Source organism: Molossus molossus, unplaced genomic scaffold (genome assembly GCF_014108415.1).
Source record: "Molossus molossus isolate mMolMol1 unplaced genomic scaffold, mMolMol1.p scaffold_m16_p_10, whole genome shotgun sequence".
Taxonomy (NCBI): Eukaryota; Metazoa; Chordata; class Mammalia; order Chiroptera; family Molossidae; genus Molossus; species Molossus molossus.
In genome coordinates, this window is record NW_023425345.1 from 26,944,916 (window position 1) to 26,965,977 (window position 21,062).

The following is a 21,062-nucleotide window of genomic DNA, read 5'->3' on the forward strand; positions in this document are numbered from 1 at the left end:
GCCTTTTCTCTGCTAATGTATAATGTAATTATCAAAGAACAATTTAAGGTACACAGTATTTCTCAAACTTATTTGACTGAACAAAATAACTTCTTTCACAGACGTATCTGTAAAACTCTGTGATGATAATTATATAATATATGTGGAAGATCTAGTATGATAAGGTGCTAAGTTGATTATTACCTTAAAGAAAGATGTTAAGTTTAAGAAACCTAAACTTTTAAAAAATTATATACTAGAGAGTAAGATAGTTCATTTGGTTTTAAGAAAACAAAATTAGGTAACTAATACAATTCACTATGTGACAGTAAAGTCAGTTACTTTTTTGTATAAAACTGCTATAAAATTAGAATTTTTATGCCATCATTTGTTGGGGTTGAATTCATACCAGTATGACTATTCCTAAAAAGTTTAAAATTATCTGTATTGTTTTTACCATATTTTATTTTTATTTTTGTTAACAAGTCTAAGTATAATGAATTCCTAGAGGACAAAAATAAATACAGGTCATTTTTGAGAGGACTCAGGTAGGGCTATGCTGAATAAAAAAGTAAAGTAAGCATAGTTTATTGAGGTCTTTTTCCATTGCTCTATTTTTGAATGTACCTTAAATTCTTACTGTAAAGTGCCAGCACCCAATGATAAAGCCTTAAATTTTATTTACAGTTTAAAATTTTATTCACAGTTTAGAATTTTATTCGCATAAGAAACTTACTTACATTTTAGAATTTCATAGGACAGAAACCAATGGGAATTATTTTAGAAAGAGGCTTACCCTCTTCATATTACACTGTATTAGTGGTTACCTGTTTTCAAGAGTTTTTTCTGAGATGCAAACATTATTTCATAGGCTATTGTAGACTGTTTTTTTATTTTAAAGACTGAATAATGTAAATAAGCAGCCATCTGTGTTATTAAACAAAATAATCTAAATAATAGAAATTGGAATTCAAGATATCTGGTGGAAATCTCATCGGTTAATAGGTATGAATGTCTTTGATATAGCTACATAGATACATATTAATGAAGGAAGTGAAGTTACTCTACTTAACATGATATCGTATTGAGTTCAGAAAAAGGATTCTTCCATAATAAAACAAACAAAACATAAAACTATATTTCTGTAAATGTGAATTAGAATCTGTGATAGCATCAACAATGAACTATTTAAGGTCTTGACTTGCTTATTAAATTGGCAAATATATGTAATTAAAATAGAAAGAAATTGTACTCTAAGTGTGACTTGGTGGCAGACAAAAGTAAAATTTACCCATAAAGGAAAAACCTGTTTTTCTAATTTTTTCCTATCAATAATTGTAATGTCTCACTTTTAATTAACAGACACTAAAAAGCTAAATCACACTCCTGTGTCAGCCATGGGTTCTTCTCAGCCTGTCTCTCGACCGTTGCAACCTATCCAGCCAGCACCGCCTCTTCAACCATCTGGGGTGCCAACAAGTGGACCATCTCAGACAACAATACACTTACTACCTACAGGTAAATTTATTGAATTACTGAACTGAAGCCTTAGTTTTGTCTACAGTGAAATATGACTATGGAATCAAGTGGAAAGATTGGACAGAGAATTCTCATTGTTATTTTGAAGATAATTGTCTTTTTGAATGCAGTATAACTTAGTTTTCCTGACTGAAGTAGCAACACTTATTTAGAATGGTTATATAGAAGACTTTAAACTATTTGCCTTTGTCATCTGCTACTGTAAACAGCAGAAATGAATATTCTTTCTCTGGAAGGGATGAGTGTAATGATTCATTCTGATGATCACCAAGAAGTTCTAACTAATTAAATAAGAATTTAAAAATAATTCTTAAATTGAACTGGTTTTAACTGGCCTAACACTACCAATAGGAGATATACACTAACATTTTATTTGTAGTTTCAAGAAAGTGTAAATGAGACATTTTCAAGGTGAAGCCTATTATCTCCTAAACTGTTTGGAAGTTGATCAAGACAGTTTTTTCTTCATAAAATAGCTCATTGCTTAGAGATTTATCTTCAAAATACTTACGAAAGCACATTTCTCATTAAGGAAAACATTGAGTTCACATGAAATTGTATCCAGTGGAATTAAAATGGTAGTCATCTATTTTAGATAATTTAGAAGGAAATGTCATTATGCAAACCCATGTGCAGTAAAGATAATAAGACAGGGAATAAAGAGATGAAGAAATCAATATTCATCCTTGTATACTTTCTTACATTACATTTACGGCTCAGTTTTGACAAATGTATATTAACATCACTCAAGGCATTAATGCTGTACCATAGATTAGGAAGAATGTCACAGTAGAGAAAGAAGACATCTGTATTTCAAAGGATATTCTAATGTTTTGAATAAGAGATGGTTTGGCTCACCTGAAGAAAATGTCAGTTACAATGGCCAACCAGTTTCTTTAACTGTGGGAATACAGAGTTACTCTTTTGGATTTATACCCATTTGTAGACTGTCTGGAGGGCCTAAAATTCCACTCTGTCAACAACAATTTAATATCAAGGAGGTAAAATCTGCTCTTTTTTTTTTTAAACCCTCACCCAAGGATACTTTTTTTGCATTTTTATCTTCAGATAGAGTAAGGGGGAGAGAGAGAGAGAAACATCCATGTGAGAGAGACACATCAATTGGTTGTCTCCAGCATGACCCCGACCGGGGCTGGGGACCAAACCACAACCGAGGTACGTGCCCTTGACCGGAATTAAACCCAAGATGCTTTGGTCTGCAGGCCGACGCTCTACTTTTGAGCCAAACTGGCCAGGGTGGTAAAATCTGCTCTTTTAAGTCACTCGCTGGAGTCTAAACGTTTTTTTAATCTTCATGCTTATTATCTAGTCAAATTAAAGAGTGGAAAAGGCATTGGATATTGTCTTTTTGTCTGAAGTTTGTGTTGAAGTAATATTATTAATTCTGATTGGCCCTATCTAGATTGCAAAAGGAGCCCGGCCAGTGTGGCTTAGTGGTTGAGAAACGACCCATGCACCAGAAGGTTGCTGGTTTGATTCCTGGTCAGGGCACATGCCCAGGTTGTGGGCCAAATCCCCAGTGGGGTGATGCAGGAGGCGGCCAATTAGTGTTCTCTCTCATCGATGTTTCTATCTCTTTCTCTCTCTCCCTTCCTCTCTCTCCCTAATATCAATAAAGAAAAAAATTTTAACAAAAAGAAAAAGATTACAAAAGGAGACTCTTTCTCTATTAGAGTTAGTGCACAGTTAATTAACATTTAATACTTTTCATTTAACATAGAATATACTGCATTTCTTATTAGATTTTTCTGCTTTATATTAGCTCCCACTACCGTGAATGTAACACATCGTCCAGCAACTCAGGTGACCACGAGACTTCCTGTACCAAGAGCTCCTGCAAACCAGGTGGTTTATACAACTCTTCCTGCACCACCAACTCAGGCTCCCTTGCGAGGAACTGTTATGCAGGCTCCTGCTGTTCGGCAGGTCAATCCCCAAAATAGTAAGAGACTCTTTTCTTGTATGTGGTCCAAGTTACATGTAGTTCTTAAGCATTTAGTTGGAGTAACTTTTCATTGGCATTAGATTTAGCAAAAAGTATATCTAATATTGTATGAAAACTATTATTAATTCATTTTTCCCCAATTAGGACAGTTAACCAGTAAAACAGGACACGTGTATTATATAACTTGTTTTCTATGTGTTGTCTTTAACTTTAATTATTTATGGCCTGTATAATTATAATGTCCTGTTTGATGTTGGTCTACACTCCACTCTATTAAGAAATACCTTGCCTAATTAAAGTGAGAATGACTAAATGTGACTTAGCCCAAATGATGGAAATAATGGTAATTGATACCCTCTAATGAGAGAGAGTCTTAAAGGTGTGGAAGATAGCTGAGAAATAAGAGAAGGGAAAACGTTAAAGGAAACTTGTTTCCACGTGTAGATGGTCCCTGACTTAAGAGTGTTTTACTTTATGATGTTATGAAAGCGACACATATTCAGCTGAAATCATACTTCAAATTTTGAATTTAAATATTTTCCTGGGCTAGTGTTATTTTCCTGTGATGATAATACTCTCATGTAATTCTGGGCAGCAACAGCAAGACAGCTCTCGGTCACCCATGTGTTCATGTTGGTAAACAACTGATAATCTACAGTGTACTGTGTTGCCAGTGTTCTTTGGATACCGTGTTTTGTGTTTTCACATGCCATCATATCCACAAAATGCCCATCTATGTCTCCTGCTTCTGGTGAGAAGAAGAGGAAGGCAATTATTCTTGAGATGAAACTCAAGATAATTGCCAGACTGTAAGCTTATGCACATTTAAGCTAGACTAAGCTATGATGTTCAGTAAATTAGGTGTATTAAATACATTTTTTGTTTTATCCTCACCCGAGGACATTTTGCATGTATCTTCGGATAGAGCGGGAGGGCGAGATGGAAGAAAATAGAGAGAAAAATCGATGTGAGAGAGACCCATCGAGTGGTTGCCACCCATACCACCCCAACCAGGGCCGGGGACAAACTGCAACCGAGGTACATGCCCTTAGCAGGAACCGAACCCAGGACTCTGCCGTCCATGGGCCAACACTCTAACCGCTGAGCCAAACCAGCCAGGGCTTAAATACATTTTTATAAAAAAATTTTTTCCCCTTTATTGATTTTAGAGAGGAAAGGACGGAGAGAGAGAGAGAGAGAGAGAGAGAGAGAGAGAAACAGAAACAGAGAGAGAGAGAGAAACATCAATGAGAAAGAACATCAATTGGCCGCCTCTTGCATGTCTCCCACTGGGGATCAGGCCCACAACCTGGGCATGTGTCCTGACCGGGAATCAAACTGGCAACCTCTTGATGTGTGGGTCGATGCTCAACAACTGAGCCACACCAGCTGGACATTTTTAACTTATGACGGCTTATTGAGACATAGCCTCATCACAAGTTGAGGAGCATCTGTATATATTTACTATAACACTAAGATAATATTCAGATACATCAGATATCTTTATAAAAAATATATTTAGCCCTGGCCAGTTTGGCTCAGCGGTTAGAGCGTCGGCCTGCGGTCCGGAGAGACGCGGGTTCGGTTCCCACTAAGGGCACGTACTTCGGTTGCAGTTTGTCCCCGGCCCTGGTTGGTCGTGCGGGTGGCAGCCACTCGATGTGTCCCTTTCACGTCGATGTTTCTCTCTCTCTCTCCCTTCCTCTCTCTCCCTCCCACTCTATCTGTACAAAAAATGGAAAAATATCCTCAGGTGAGGATAAAAAATATATATATATATATATGTATATATATATATATATTTAAAGTTTTTAAAAAAGAGTAAAGTGAACCAACAATGAGCTTCCGCCAGGCTAAGTAATAGAGCTTTATCAGTATCCTACAAACCTGTTATATGTTCATCCTTAATTGCATCTCTCTCCCTTTCCATCAGAAGTAACCATCATCTTTACTTTGTGCTTTTCTATATGCTTTCGCCACTTAAATAGGTTTCACTGAAAATGTTTAATTTTTCAAAATTTAATAGCAAGGACAAATTTGCTATTTAAAGGTACCACAATAATGCCATTATTAAGTGATGGCTTCCAGGAGAATATAAACTAAGCAAAGTCTCTGGTTCATAGTTGGATTCAACTTTCTCAAGATTAAGGTGTTCTCTGGGAAATCATTCAAGAGGGAACGTGAACGAGTTCTAGGAAATTGGGCTCACCACAGTCAGAGTACCTGGCAGAAATGTGGTATGGAGCAAGTACTGAATATATGGCAGGACTATGGTTGGGGAAGTAGGTGACTCTAAACTTTCTGCTTCTGTTGCCCCGATGTATGCCAGAACAGTTTTCATTTGGGTAAAGTGAGTATCCTCAGCTGATTAGTAGAGGGTGTAGAGGGAAAGAGAGGAACTTCATAACATAAGGCAGGGATAACTTAGTGGAGTTTTTTTCTGTTCTAGTTAAAAAGATGAGACAACAGAGACCTCTGTGAAGGCACCTTCATTTTTTTCTATCTATAAAGTCACACAGCTCCATTCTGGCCTGTTTGCTTCTATGAAATGTGTTGTACATCAATGTTCCAGTGTTTTAGGATTTTGCTCATAGTCCTTTTGGTAGGGATTCCATTTATTTCTCTCCTGTGCTGGATCTCTTGTTCCTTGTATTTTATGATTTCCTCTTTTATTTTCTCTCCTATATTTGTGGTGCATACACATCCTCCAGTGGCTCCTTAAGAGGTAGATTTTTCTGGGGGGTTGCTTGCATATATAAACACTTCTTTGTCCTCATGCCGGAATGATACTTTGGCTGAGTGTAGTCTTCTAGGTTAGAAGTATATTTTCTTTCTTTTTTTTATCCTCACTCGAGGACTTTTTTTTTTTTTTTTTTGATATTTTGTTCAGATAGAGCAGGAGGGAGAGAGAAAGAGACATCGATGTGAAAGGGACACATCGAGTGGTTGCCACCCACACGACCCAACCAGGGTGCGGGACAAACTGCAACCCAGGTACATGTCCTTAGCGGGAACAGAACCTGGGTCTCTCCAGACAGCAGGTCGACACTCTAACTGCTGAGCCAAACCAGCCAGGGCTTTTCTTTCATATTTTAAAAATATCATTTTAAAGTTGCTACTGCTGCCTGGTCACGTGCTGCTCGCCAGGGGTGTTGCCTCTGAGATCTCCACAGGCTGGGCTTGCAAGAGGATCAACATGCCTTTGGCTAGAGATTTACTACATCTGTTCTTGGAAGAGGAAAAGAAAAAACATAAAAAGAAATGGCTAGTTCAAAGCCCAAATCCTTATTTTATGGATGCAAAATGTCCAGGTTGCTATAAGATTACTATGGCTTTCAGCCATGCTCAGACCGTGGTTCTTTGTGTAGGTTGTTCAACAGTGTTGTGCCAGCTGACAGGAGGAAAGGCTAGACTCACAGAAGGGTGTTTTTTTTAGAAGAAAGCAACACTAATGATCCACACAACTTCCTAAATTTTGTGTTATATCATAGAGAACCTTATTCAGTAAAGTTTTGATAATGAGCCAAAAAATAAAATATATAATTTTACTGACTTCAAGTGTTTAATTAGCATTCTACCAAATTTAGAATAGAAGTCTAATTCATTTTTTCATTTTCTTTTAAAGGTGTCACAGTTCGAGTGCCTCAAGCAGCTACATATGTTGTAAACAATGGACTAGCCCTGGGATCCACAGGGCCTCAGCTCACAGTGCATCATCGTCCACCACAAGTGCACACTGTAAGTGTTGATCTTGGCTTTATAAAATTTTTATGGATTTTTATATTACTTAGCATTTCTTTCTTTAAAGTAGCTATACCAAAAGGAAATGATAGGTCTTTTGTTTTTCCTGCAGAAGTTTACTTAAGAGAATAGATCTTATCATTATGAACAAATATTCCTAGGTATTATGGTCATCAGGGATCATAGAGCTTGTGGTGGCTTACAGTGTACACAAAGAGTCCACAGATGGAGCATGTGAAGTGAAAGAGATCATTTTAATTCATGGTTAAATTAAAAAGAATATTTTTGAATATTAAAAAGCATATTTTAAAAGCCACTTTTTTGCCCTGGCTGGTTTGGCTCAGCGGTTGGAGCATCGGCCTGTAGTCCAGAGAGACCCAGACCCAGGTTCGGTTCCCACTAAGGGCATGTACTTTGGTTGCAATTTGTCCCCGGCCCTGGTTGGGTCGTGCGGGTGGCAACCACTTTATGTGTCCCTTTCACGTCGATGTTTCTCTCTCTCTTCCTTTCTCTCCTTCCCACTCTATCTGAACAAAAAACGAAAAAGTGTCCTCGGATGAGGATAAAAATAATAATAAAAAAAGCCATTTTTTGATGCTGTAACTTTATTCTTTTCCTCAAAACATTATACCAGTTCTCACTGCTTCATTGCCATCACTTTATTTTTTAAAATAATTTGGTGGCATTTAGAATTCATTTGTTCAGAGGTAACAGAAAATCAAAGATTTCTCCTTAGGTATAGCCTCCAAAACAGTCCCATTATCCTGTGATGTACTAATAATAATATTTGGTATGGTATACCATGTAAATGGAAATACTGGCTTTATGAGGCGGGAGGAGATTGAAACATACACTTTCTAGCAAGCAAAACATTGTTTTTTATTACATGTAATAATGGCTAGCATTTGTCAAGTCCTTACTACATGCCAGGCACTGTTAATATACTTAGTCCTCACATGGGAATCCTTTAGGATTCTTGCTCTTATTTTTTTTATGATATGACAGCTAATGCACAGAGAGAGAGGCTGACTAATTATCCCAAGGTCATAGGGCTTATGCTCTTAATAGTTATTACTTTCATTGTCCCACTACAATAAAGACATTAATATTAATGGAACACTTAATGTATACCAGGCACTCTAGTAAGTTCTTTACATGTATTTTAATTTAATCCTCACAATTTTATGAGGATTATTAATTTCTTTTTGATAGAAAAGCGTACTGTATCACAAAGAAACTAAGTGGTTACTCAGTGTCGTTACCGAAGCTAGTGTCAGAGACAGAGCCATTTTACAACTCAGGCTGTTTAATCACAACACCTCCAGAGTGTTTTCACAGTGCTTCAGTCTAGCCCTATTAGGGTATGTGGTAAATTACCATTACTGTTGTTTTCATCTGCAAATAATTTCTTTCACTCATTAGTCTTTCAAAAAATATAAAGCAATAATCTTTTATTTATACCATAGTTCTGCAAATTTGATGATCCACCAGTTTTTTTGTTTGTATCTCACAGGAGGAACATTGTTTTAATTAATTTAAAAAGTATTTTAAAATAGCAATTTTCAAATGTATATGAATGTAGAGAAAATAGTATAACAATTCATATACATACCTGTCGCCCATCTTCTACAATTACTAGTACTTGGCCAATCTTATTTTATCTGTGGTACCAGCCACTTATTTCACTTATTTCCACAACCATGTACACACCAGATTATTTTGAAGCAAATCCCTGATATTGTATTATTTTATCTGTAAAACTTCAGTAAAAACCATTGCAACAACAAAAATAAAACTAACTCAATTCACTTAGTTTTGGGACATGAGCAGATTCAGAATCCTAGAATTTTAAGAACTAGAAGGGATATTACGGGCCATTTAAGCTAATTGTCAAACTTCTTAAATTCCTGTGTTCCCTCCAGTTAAGTTCATTACTTCAGTCATCTTCTCTTAGATTGTTGTATGTTTATTTAATGTTATTTATTAAAATGCTTAAGTCATTTTAGGAAAAGAGACAATTTGAGAGAGCAAATATAGCAACATAGCCAGTATTCAAATAAGTTCTTCTTCTTCTTTTTTTAATGTTTTTATTGATTTTAGAGAGAGAGCAAGGGAGAGAGAGAGAAACATTGATACGAGAGAGAAACATCTATCGGCTGCCTCCCGCACATAACAAGACCGGGGATCAAACCCACAACCTGTGGCCAGGACTTAAATTAGATCTGCTTCAGCTTTCACTGTTTTATCTATTTAAATTAGATTTTCTCCCCTCTGACTTTATATTTATTTTAGCTTTTTAACTGGGATTGTTCATTTTTCAGACGTGTATGAATTCTTTCCACTAGGCATAAGAATTTCCCATTCCTTGAAACTATTCAGCATATCCTTTCAGAGTTCATCCTGTGTGCATGTTTCTGGTACTAAGCTTTGAGAAGGCATGGAAATTAAAAAGATAACATGATAACATCAAACCATCACAGAATTCACTATTTAGTATATGCAAATTATCCATTTAATAAAATACATATTAAAAACTATTTTTGTTAAATGAATTTTCAGTTAAGGAAATCTTGTTTCATGACTTCCAATCTAAAGTTAGTGAGCAGTGATGTTTCACTAGAAAAATAAAGATCACTCATATCCCTATTTCCTGCCTCTCACTTGAATTTTTTTGGAAAAATTATCATTGTAATCTTAAAACCCAGGTATAATAAATAGTAATGTCCAGTGTTAGATCAGTGAATTTGACTTCTTAAGCTTAGTGTTAATGCTTTTTCATTATCTGGCTTTAACCTACCTTTCCAAATTTATCTTTTTTTCTTCACATATCCTATGTCTGAGTAAAAAGTTAACACTGGTTTTTGCCCATAAATCCCCGTGCCTTTGCACATACTTTATCCCTATTTCATTGTCTCATTTAAATGTCACTCTCTTCGTGCAGCCTGACCAAGACATATTATACATTCATCATTAAATGTGCTTATTTATAAGAATATGCTACTGTCTTTATATGGAAAAACAGCTTTAAAAGGAAAGCACAGTCAAATACTCAATTTTCTATGATAGACTGCCACACATATTTTATTTTTAAAGTTATTTTTAAAATGTTTTTATTGATTTCTTTAGAGAAAGGGAGAGGGGGAGAGAGAGAGAGAAACATCAGTTGGTGGCTTTCCATACACACCCCAACTGGGGATTGAACCTGCAACCTGGGTATGTGACCTTTTGGTGCACGGGACAATGCTCAACCAACTGAGCCACGCTATCCAGGGCCACATCGTATTTTTAAATGTTACATTATTTTGAATAAGAAGCTGTAGCATACAGAATTAAATCATAAATTATTTTAAAAGTATGTGATTATTTCAGTTTCTGTCAAGATAGTGTTCCATCAGCAAGGGGTTTTATTTCCCAAGGAAAACTCAATAGGTCTAGAAAGTATAGCAGAGGTTACCTCAGCACCGTTGTTTGGGGCGTGATTGGTTACAAATGACCAAATAAAACTTGCAAAATATAGTCTGATATTTGGTATTTCCCTGTATTCTTGACAAAAAATGATCTCAGTAAGTGACCTCTAAGATGTCTTAGTTCTAGCTCTCAGAAACAGCCCTTTCTGTGGTCATTATAAATCAACATGGCTCTTCTTGGTTAGGAGCCCCCACGCCCTGTGCACCCAGCACCCTTACCAGAAGCCCCACAACCACAGCGTCTGCCCCCAGAAGCTGCCAGCACATCTCTGCCTCAGAAGCCACACTTGAAGTTAGCACGAGTTCAGAGTCAAAATGGCATTGTACTGTCATGGAGTGTCCTGGAGGTGGATCGAACCTGTGCCACTGTTGACAGCTACCATCTCTATGCTTACCATGAGGAACCCAGTGCCACTGTACCCTCACAATGGAAAAAGATTGGAGAGGTAAAGGCACTTCCTTTGCCTATGGCATGCACTCTCACCCAGTTTGTATCTGGCAGCAAATACTACTTTGCAGTACGGGCCAAGGATATTTATGGACGTTTTGGACCTTTCTGCGATCCTCAGTCAACGGATGTGATTTCTTCTTCCCAGAGCAGTTAAACCTTGGAGCCTTTATTGATTCCTCTTTTAAAAGTTCCACTTTTTGGTCTTGTTTTAATCTTGTGCATGATACCCATTGTAAAATCTACATTGTGCAAGATTTCTTGGACAATTATGTATATACACTACATTTGTTTATAATCAGAGAGTAAAATAAACTCAGCCCATAAAGCAAGAACCTTTTCCTGAACAATTCAAGCTTCAAGGTTTTGAAATGTAAATGTGCACCTTCCTTTTAGTCTTGAGGCTGGGGAATATGTGTGGATGTTTGTGTGGGTTTTTTTCCTCCTATTTATATGTTTATTGCAGTGGAATCTCCTGTTTTCACTCTCAAGTTTACCTCTCTTCTAGTATAAAGTAGAGCAAAGCATCTGAGGTATGTAACTGGCATGATTCTGTTCTACGTGATCTGTAGGTGCATAGTTAAAAGATTTAAACAGAATCTAAACAAGATCCAAAGGAAAAAATAAAAAGCAAAATGGTTAAAGAGTTTAAAATAGGTTAATTTCTACAAGAAAAGGATCTGTTTCTCTCTCTCTCTTTTTGGTCTCTTCTGGGTTGTTAATTAGGCGAAAACATCTCAATGGCCCCTCCCTTTTTAAATCTTACTTTTACATTTATTTTGTGCCTTAAAGATTAACTGCAAAAATAAACATGGCCATTCATCCATTGTTGTTTACTCTTCCCTTTCAGCCTTTAAACACTTCATTTTTCCTTTATCTCCACAAAATATAGCACACTCCCTAAAGTAAATTTTAAACCAAGGCTTTTATTTATATTCTCATCAGTGGCATTACTACATTTAACTGCAAACATTTTACTTGCTATTTTCTTCTAAGAATATAGATGTTTTAATTTTTGGTCACTATTTAAATTAGCTTTAAGTAAAGTGGACCAAGAGAAGACCGCATTGTGTAAGAAAATTTTCCTTCAAACATATTTCAATATCTGTGTTCACACTGTGTTAGAAATTATGAAAGCAGTCCTAGTTTACTGTGTCACCCAAAGCATAATATTCTTTCAAAGGAAATAGTCAAATTCACAAAATACAGTGAGTTGAAATATTAAAGGGAAAGAACTATTATCTCTTTGTTCTCGTATCATTTTTTTCTTTTGTTAACAACTTTTAATTTAGTTTTGATGGTGCCATGTTTTGTCTAATTTACCCTATGTCAGCTTTGGATAGAATTTAAAGTATATCCTTTGGGGTCATTTTATGTAACAATTAGATATAGCTTACTGTGCATCTCTGTTCCTCTTCAAAGTTCATCAGATTCAGCTTAGGTCCTGCATTTTCAATATGAGTGCCAGCTCTATTGGTATCAGGTAATTGTTTGAGTGTAGATAGTTTAGGACAGGACTGCTTGGGGGTACTTTTGGGGTTGACAGTGTGGTTGGGAATATTTTGAAAGGAATTCACAGAGTGTGTGTCATAATTTATCAAGTCATCTTTCCTTACCAAATTTGAGTTCATATTTCTACCTTCTCAAATTATACCTCCTGGAATTATAGGAGGAAACTCTCCCTACCATTAATGCTGCTTTGTTCGCAACATTGATGGCTTGTAACCAGAAGCATTCTAGTTGTAAAGTCTTTAAAGACTTTCACCGGTCAGTGTATGTCATGTTAGGTGTGAAATTTGATCCTGAAGAAAGCCTACAGACTGCCAAACTTAAATGCTCCCAGACATTCACTTTCAGAAAATAAGACCACAATGAGAATTAAAGAATCAAATTTGCCAACCATCTAGGTAGAGATTACTCATTCTAGGACTAATGACAATGGTAAAGAAGTTGCCAATGTCATGCCAATGAAAATTTCAAAAGGGAGATTTCTTCTTAGATGTATATCAACACTTATCTGTATCTACGTGTGTATATGTTTCTACCTGCAATGGATGCAACGTTAATTCTGTGTTCAAGATCATTCCTGTATACAGAATAGAAAGCTCATGTTCAAAATTGTTCTTTATTGGCCGGTTTTATGGTCACGTGATAACAATTTGCTTACCTAGCCTTGAGAAAATTACCTTGGTGAATGTTTTTATTTTTAGTAATCCTTTTTTAAAATGCTTTTATAGCATTATATAATCATGTGAAGAGAGCCCAGTAGAATGAAAATATTTCGATATTTTAGCCTTATATTGTTTTCTGTCAAAAAAAGTCTCAAATAGTAATCCTAAGAATAAATTTACTGCAGCAAAATAACTTTTTATTCCAGATTGTGAAAGGAAGGTGCAAAGAAATATTGTAACTATTTGAGGGAAAAGCATATTACAGAATTGTCTCCTCAAATTAGCCTTCCATGGGATTTATGGGCAACAGTTATATTGGATGAATGGAAAGGTGCTAGGCTAGAACTCTTTTATTTTGGGCAGGTTTTTTTTTCCTCACTGGAGGACATTCTTGTATCTATCTTCAGATAGAGCAGGAGGGAGAGAGGTGGAGAGAGAGAGAAACATCAACGTGAGAGAGACACATCGAGTGGTTGCCACCCACACGACCCCAACCAGGTCCAGGGACAAATCGCCACCAAGGTATGTGCCCTTAGTGGGAACTGAACCCAGGACTCTGGTCCACAGGCCGAAGCTCCTACTGCTGAACCAAATCGGCCAGGGCTATTTAGGGTAGGTTTTAATGTAGATGAGCACTTTTTGTTTCTTTTGGGAGAGAGAATGGAAGACTCAACTAGAACCTTTTGTAGTAATTCACACCCTGTGATACCTTTTTTATTTCAAGGTACCTTTTCACAGAGAATTACAAATAAGCTTGTTTATCCCATTTTGGGAATGCAAGTTTACTAAAATTTTAGCCCGACATTACTTGTGTTAAATATTGCTTTGTTGAAAATCCTGGAAATTTCAACACAAAATGTAGAATGTGTGGCTTTTAAAGGTAACAGTGATGTTTGTTACTCCTTACTTTGTGCTTTGTTAGAGTAATTTTCACCCTATTTGAAGTAAGCCTCTTTTCAAAATTGTTATTGCCAGTAAATTTATAAGTTACATGCAAAGATAACATCTGTTGTTAAAAGTTAACTTAATGAGGTAACTAGATCCTCTGTTTCTCTAGATTCACTTTAAAATATGCGGAATACTGGGTGCTGTTTAACACAGTAGAAATCAATGAGAAAAGGGAAGAGGAGAGCTTTCGTCCTTAAAGTATTTATTGGGGTACCATTTGCCTCACAGTGAGGTGTTCCCCACTCTCCCCACCCCCAATATCAGATAAAGGAAAGGTTTATTTGCAAAACAAGTCATAGAGCAAGGAGCTTAGAATCTTAGGTACATCTCTCTGCAGAATTCCTTAGGCAGGCTGTACCATACAGTTCTCTTACTGTATTGCATAAGTGTTAACTAAGTTTTTGTTGTTCTCCTTTGCTTATATTTTCTAAATTATTATTTATGCAACAAGGTGAGTGTTAATATTGCATGACAATGCATTTATCTTGTTCCACGAATTTTCCAGTACTGTACAAGATTAGCAAAATAATGCCTGTGGTATCGTCCTTTCTCACTTTTATACACTGATCTTAGCACTGTAGAGTACTTGCAGAGATCTTCCGAATCCGACTTTTCTTCTTGGGTTATTTCAGTATCTTATGATTCATTTGTTATTTTATCATTGACCACTTGTTGTCATTGGCCTGTTTTATTCTAATTTCCAGAAAAATCATGTCTCAGTATTAGATTATTACAAATAACTTTATCTAAAACCAATGTATGATTCTCCCTTCCTTACTGGGCAAATAGTGCCCCCCCCCCTTTTTTTACACAAAGAAGATTAGAACAATTCTTACGAGGTGTTTTGTTAGTGTGGCAGACTTACGTAATTCCTAAAGTCTATTCCTCTTGAGCCATCCAGTGGGGAGGAATAGGATAATACAGTTTTATCGTGCTAAATAAGTTTTTTTTTGTTTTGTTTTGTAGAGTCAGCTAAATACCGATCATTTATATTTAAATAATGTCCTTTTTAAAAAAAAAGTTTTGTTTGTAAATAAGGTAACGGGGCAATCAAACAACTTCTGGGATCCTGGCTTTAGTATTTCATCAGCCATTTTAAAGTTAAATATAAAAATAAATCCTTTTTAGGAAACTTGCATTCTGATTTTTCTTTATTGCAATTGAAAGTGTAAATAATAAGACAATGTTAAGACCTTCCTAATGTCTAGTATAAACTGGGCTATAGCAAGTTGCCCTATTTTTATTAGGTTTTAAAGGTTTTTGTGTTTTTTTTCTTTTCTTTTCTAAATGTACAGTAGACTGGTGTCTGTATAAGTGTTAATTGTAGTGGGATTTGTCCAGCAAGCCTGAAATTTATACTTTGAAATAAACTACTGGGTTTTTAACATTCTGAGTACTCTGATTCATTCTGATTATTCTTGCCCCTTGTGTTTCTTTCTTTTGAAAGTCTCTCACCTTGTTGTTAAGGATCACTTATCAGACTGTACAATATGGTTTATTTAACCTATTTGACGATACCACAGCACTAAAACCACACATTATTCTCCAACTTTGAAAGAAAAGTTATGCAAAGTTGCTCCCAGATTAAATATGCTGCTTTTTAGTAATGGGAGACAGCGTTAAGGTTTGCTATATTGTGTGCCTCGCCTGTACCAAAAGAGACTCATTTAATACCCATTAATGCCCAGAAAAATCACATTGCATTTCTATTAGAGGTTCCTTCGAAAACACAGCTCCACCTTTCCCTAGGGCTTTCTCATTTAGTATATCCAGCCAGGGGAATGAAGAGGAAAGAGCATGGAGGAGTACAAGTTCTTAGGGGCCAGGCCTGAAATTGGCACTCACCTCAGATTCCATTGACAAGAACTAGTCATGTACCTAAGGGAACCTGGGATTTGTGGTCTGTGTGGCCAGGCATTAAAAAATACGGGTTTTGATGAGGGAGGGAGCAGTTTCTGCCATACCCTCTTTTATGTAAGTTTGTATGGTGAAGCCTGGTATTGTTAATCGTATATAATTCTACAGTGCTTGCTACAGTGAATGCTTGTTAACTACAAAACCAACAGTGGGGAATGATAGGAACAGACTAAATGTAATACATTTTATTAAGACTAATTTTGAATGGAAAAACATAGCTAAAATAGTGCCTTTGGTATCTTATTTCCAGCCTTCCATTTCTTCATCTCCCTCTTCATTTTATGTCAGTTTTCAAAACTGGTCTCATGGTAATAAAATCAAAGTTGTAGGCCTCTGGCATGCCCATATGGAGAGTTTTGTTGAACCGCTTCCAGTGAAAAACAGGAAGGCCACCTTGTACCGTGGGACCACTAATGGCATCTGCTGTGTATTCTAATGCTAGGTATATATCTGCCACCTGGAAAGAGAGAAGAAAGGGTCATTTTAGGAAAACCACTTGGAAAAAACTTGACTACATTTCTATTTTTTCTTTTTCTTCTCTTTTTTCAAAATCACATTATCCCTTTTTAAACAAAATCTCCCAAGCCTCCACAATCTGCTTTTCTGTGTTCATTTGGCATTCAAATATTAATTGACTAGTAGGAGGGTATTAACAATATAGCCAAAAGTGTGAGATCTGTAGTCACTCAAATCAAAATTCTTGCTCTAAAATTTATTGAAAAATAACCTCCATATGGCTCAGTTGTTTCAGTTGTAAAGTGAACTGACAACACTACTTCAGAAAAGTCATGAAGATTAATGAAAGCAAATGCTTGGCACAGTGCCAAGAAAATATTAATTCCTCAAAGTTTTTATTAATCAGTATAGTGACAAGTTAAAAAGTGGAACTCAATATAAAAAAATACCCATGTTTCTCAAAAACACCTTGAACAGTGGGTAGCAGTAGAGCTTAACCTTAGAGGGGAAAAAAGAAAATGTTTCATATCTTATGAGAAATATTTTTAAAGCATATCTTCAACAGAAACTTTTTTGATAAAAACTTGGCAGGCTCCTCCTGTCAAGAAGAAAGTAAAATCTGACAAATGGCAGGTTGGCTTGGATTCTCCTAGGAAAGAAAGGCAGCAGAGGTAATTCTCTTTCTATATTCTAGAACAGATACAACATGTCACACACTTCACTGAATGTTTGCAAATGCCATAAAAAGAAATAAAGAAATATTCATTGGGGCTTCATGTGTACCAAGTAATTTTTTTTCCTTTTTACTGAATTTATTGAGGTGACATTGGTTAACATAATTATACAGGTTTCAGGTGCACAATTCCACAACACATCATCAGAACACTATCATGTGTTCATGGCCCTGAGTCACTTCCTTATATCACCATTTATCCCCTACTCTTCTCCACTCTTCCCCCGCCCCCTCCTGGCAATTCCCACATCATGTCCTTATCCATGAGTTTTTTTCTTTTTTCTCAATCCCTTACCTCCCCCCCTCCCCCAGCCCTCCAACAACATCCCCCTCGCAACAGCCTGTTTTCTGCCTATGAATCCGTCTCTGTTTTGCTTGTTAGTTAATTTTGTTTATTAGATTCAACTAAAAGCTTTGCCATCATCATATAGTAAAAAGTAGGGTGACTTGGAACTCAGACTACTTCTAGAGCATCTCCTATTTACGCATTAAGCTAGAAAAAAAAAAAATGTGTTGGTGTCGGGGAGTGGTTGTTGGGGAGAGGGTGTTGGCATTCTTACTGTTTCAGAGCTGAAGATAGAACAGTTAACTCCTAGCAGAGTTCTTCAGAATTTAGGACTGGAGTTGCAAATGAAAAGACACATGCCAAACCAAAAGTACAGAAGGATTCCCTCCACAAACTAAAACAACTAGTTTTTGTTACCAGTGGATACCCCAAATCCAAGAGTGTCCAGGTAAATTTTTAATAACTAGCTCTCCGAGGAAAAAAAGGCCCTGATTTGTAGTGTTTGCTGATTTACACGGTGTAAATACTCCCACCATGGCTGATTTCAAGCTATCAATACAGTCAATTGATTTTAACAACTAACTGGTCCTCACAAGCCTATATGAGCTAGCTTCAGACCACCACTGCAAACATATTACTTACAAGACACATTATAGCACTTATCACTTCTAACATGGTAAAAACCCTTTAGTGATTTGACATCTGGTCCAGTACTTGTTCCTTCAGCTAAATTAAATTTCTATCTGATGTGAAATCGCACTGCTCTCAATAATATGCTCTTGGACTTCAGGCCAGTCTGGTAAAACTTGAGATACAACATTATCACCATCATCATCATTCTGATATGTACACTTTCAAATAACCCACTAGGTACTGTTCTAAACATTTTATAGACATGAAATGTTTATTCTTCACCACAACCATGTGAGGCAAGTGCTGTTATTTCCAGTTTACAGATGAAGAAACAGTGTTACAAGATTATGTGAGTTACTATTAAGTGTCAGAGCAGGGACTTGAAGTTAGGCAATGGCACCTATCACCAAAATATCTGAAAAAGCTGAACCCTGAAGTGAGTAAGTGGATAGAAACATTACTGTGCTTTATGCTACTAAAACCTTTGCAACTTTGCCTTTGAATAGGCGTAGGTGCTGGTGAAAATTAAATTCAAAAGCTAGTAGCATGTTACCTTCGTATCATAGCAGCCTCCAGGACTGGGGTCAAGTGAGTTCAGGTCTTCACGGCAGCAGATGGTATTGCATGGATCACCCTTACTGTAAGGATCCTTCTTATAATCTAGGAAACAGACGAGGACAAGAGTGAGTACTGACTATTCTGGGAGAACACTGATCCACAGTACATTTTCTGGACCTCTTAAAGCCTAGGTAATCAGAGTGAGGCCTCTGCAGCCCCGCGTACTCCCAGATACAGAAGTCTCCTTTGGCTTGTACTAGGAAGGGGCAACTGCAAGTTCCCTGCTCCAGGCCTACCTGCTGTCAAGAACCTTGTACAGTGAGGAGTGGATGGAAGAAAGATTAACAGGATAAATGTGCATCCATTTTTTTCCCAACAAAATAAATATAAATTTGACTTGGATACTATTAAAAAATAAACTATTAATAATTTTTGTTTTAATGGCTGCTTGTCCTTGGAAAGAAACCTATGTTTGGGGGGGTGGTAAAAAAAAAAAAAAGTACCCCATATGGGTTATTTCATCTGAATTTCACATAATTTTTTCAGTGAAAAGTCTAGAATCTTCTCTTTGTCATTTTATAAAGATGGACAAAAATTCTACTTGTTTGTAAAATATGTATAGTATAGAATACAAAATATTTATCAATGCAATAACTTCTTATAATTCCTTCTAGTACAGAGATGATGAACTACATGGGTTATTTATCCATGGGGAAGAAAAGGAGTTTTGAAGAAAGATTCTTGAGAAATATGCTACGTACTGTTGTATCGCATGATGTATTTCATGGTTTCCATGTCAGTCACTCTCCCTTGGTCACGCCGGAAGATTTTGGCTCGTGGAGCCAGATCATAAGAGTAGTCCAAACCCAGCTTCTGAACTAACATAGGATAGCCACTCCAGTTGTAGATGTTTTCATGGAAAGGAATGTTGTAGGAGGCCCAGTATCCTGATTTTGAATGGAGGGAAGGTAGGGTGGGATTGACAGGGAGGGAGAAAAAAGGAAAGAGAAGGAACAAAAGAAATGTTATTAATGATAGTTTCTTTTGTAACCTGGCACAGGTGTGTAATTACAAAATGATATTATATAGAAAATAAAACTGAATGTGAACTCGCAGTCAAACCAGTCCTTACGATTTACAGAATTGGTATACCTCTAGATTATTCCATCAGGGGGAAAAGAACACCGAATTCTTTGGTTTTCACCCCAAATTCTTAAAGCAATCCATTAACTAGAAAATACTAGTATTTGTAGAGTAAAGTGAAGTATAACACAAAGTGTTCTGGGGAGCCCATTTCAGTGGGTTTGGTTAGTGAAATGCCAAAAGATGGTTTCCCAGTGTGGTCCTAACAGGGAGTATGCCAGGTGCCAGTCATGGAAGACAGGAAGAACACAGTACAGGGGATCGAAAACCTGAATTCTGGGCCCAGGGCTGAATAACTAGGTCTTAGGCAGTTAACTTCGTTTTTGTTCTTGAGGTTTTTTTTTTTTCTTTAGTAGAGGGAGGGAAAAGGAGAGTCCATAATATGAGGGGATTGTAGATGATCTTTAAGGTTCCAGTAGGCTTTCAACTCCTTTGACTCTAAGCTTTCAGAAAGGCTCAGCTTCATTCAAAACTGGGTAGTGTGCCAAGGCCACTAGTCACTCAGCATCACACATGTGACACAACTGTAGGAAAATCAACATTTCAAGACCACTGCAGATTATAGTGGCCTGGGTTACTGCCTACAGGACAGGCAGTCCACACAGGGCCATCCATCATTCAGACATCACTCTCCGGAGGTGTGCTGTTATTGTCCGGCTCTTGGGCGCTGGGTGGACCAGCCTTAAGGTCAGACTGCCAGGGGTCTCAGTTTTGAATTGCATGCCAACCAAGCAACCACCTAATGATTTGATTTCTTAGGTGAATTTTCTTCGCAGAAAAGGAGGTAAGTCTGCTACTTGGTAGTATGTGATCTGCTTGGCAATGGAAGTTTCCAGCTTAATTCTGCGTTATGCATATTATGTACATGTCATTGGTGTGAGCCATTCCTGGCTGAGGTGGTTACTCTAGGTCATTACAAAGTTGATTTGGGGACCTGGTGAACTAAGGATCAGGCCATGATCCCCGGGGTCCATACCTTACTTTGGTTCTGTTACTACTCATCAATCAGCCCATTCATTTCAGTAGTTTCTTTTTTTCTTTCTTTTATTTTTTATCCTCACCCAAGGACATTTTTCC

At 36.8% G+C, this 21,062-nt stretch overlaps 2 protein-coding genes across 5 annotated transcripts in view; one reads left to right on the forward strand and one right to left on the reverse strand.

Annotated features, from left to right (window-relative positions):
• Window positions 1-21,062, forward strand: part of LOC118624726 (activating transcription factor 7 interacting protein) — a 125,258-nt gene that overhangs the window by 102,916 nt on the left and 1,280 nt on the right. The window contains exons 12-15 of one of the 3 annotated variants that reach the window (XM_036253199.1): window positions 1,342-1,497; window positions 3,302-3,481; window positions 7,110-7,222; window positions 10,878-11,760. In XM_036253199.1, coding sequence (XP_036109092.1) covers window positions 1,342-1,497; window positions 3,302-3,481; window positions 7,110-7,222; window positions 10,878-11,297 — 869 coding nt within the window. In that variant the 3' untranslated portion in view covers window positions 11,298-11,760. Of the gene's footprint in view, window positions 1-1,341; window positions 1,498-3,301; window positions 3,482-7,109; window positions 7,223-10,877; window positions 11,761-21,062 lie in introns of those variants that run through there. The other 2 variants (XM_036253200.1, XM_036253201.1) reach the window with 2 other exon arrangements.
• Window positions 16,333-21,062, reverse strand: part of PLBD1 (phospholipase B domain containing 1) — a 58,690-nt gene continuing 53,960 nt past the window's right edge. For both annotated transcript variants that reach the window (XM_036253204.1, XM_036253205.1), the window contains exons 9-11: window positions 19,604-19,789; window positions 18,838-18,944; window positions 16,333-16,633 (exon numbers count right to left, since the gene is read on the reverse strand). In XM_036253204.1, the coding sequence (XP_036109097.1) occupies window positions 16,451-16,633; window positions 18,838-18,944; window positions 19,604-19,789 (476 nt within the window). In that variant the 3' untranslated portion in view covers window positions 16,333-16,450. The remainder of the gene's footprint in view (window positions 16,634-18,837; window positions 18,945-19,603; window positions 19,790-21,062) is intronic.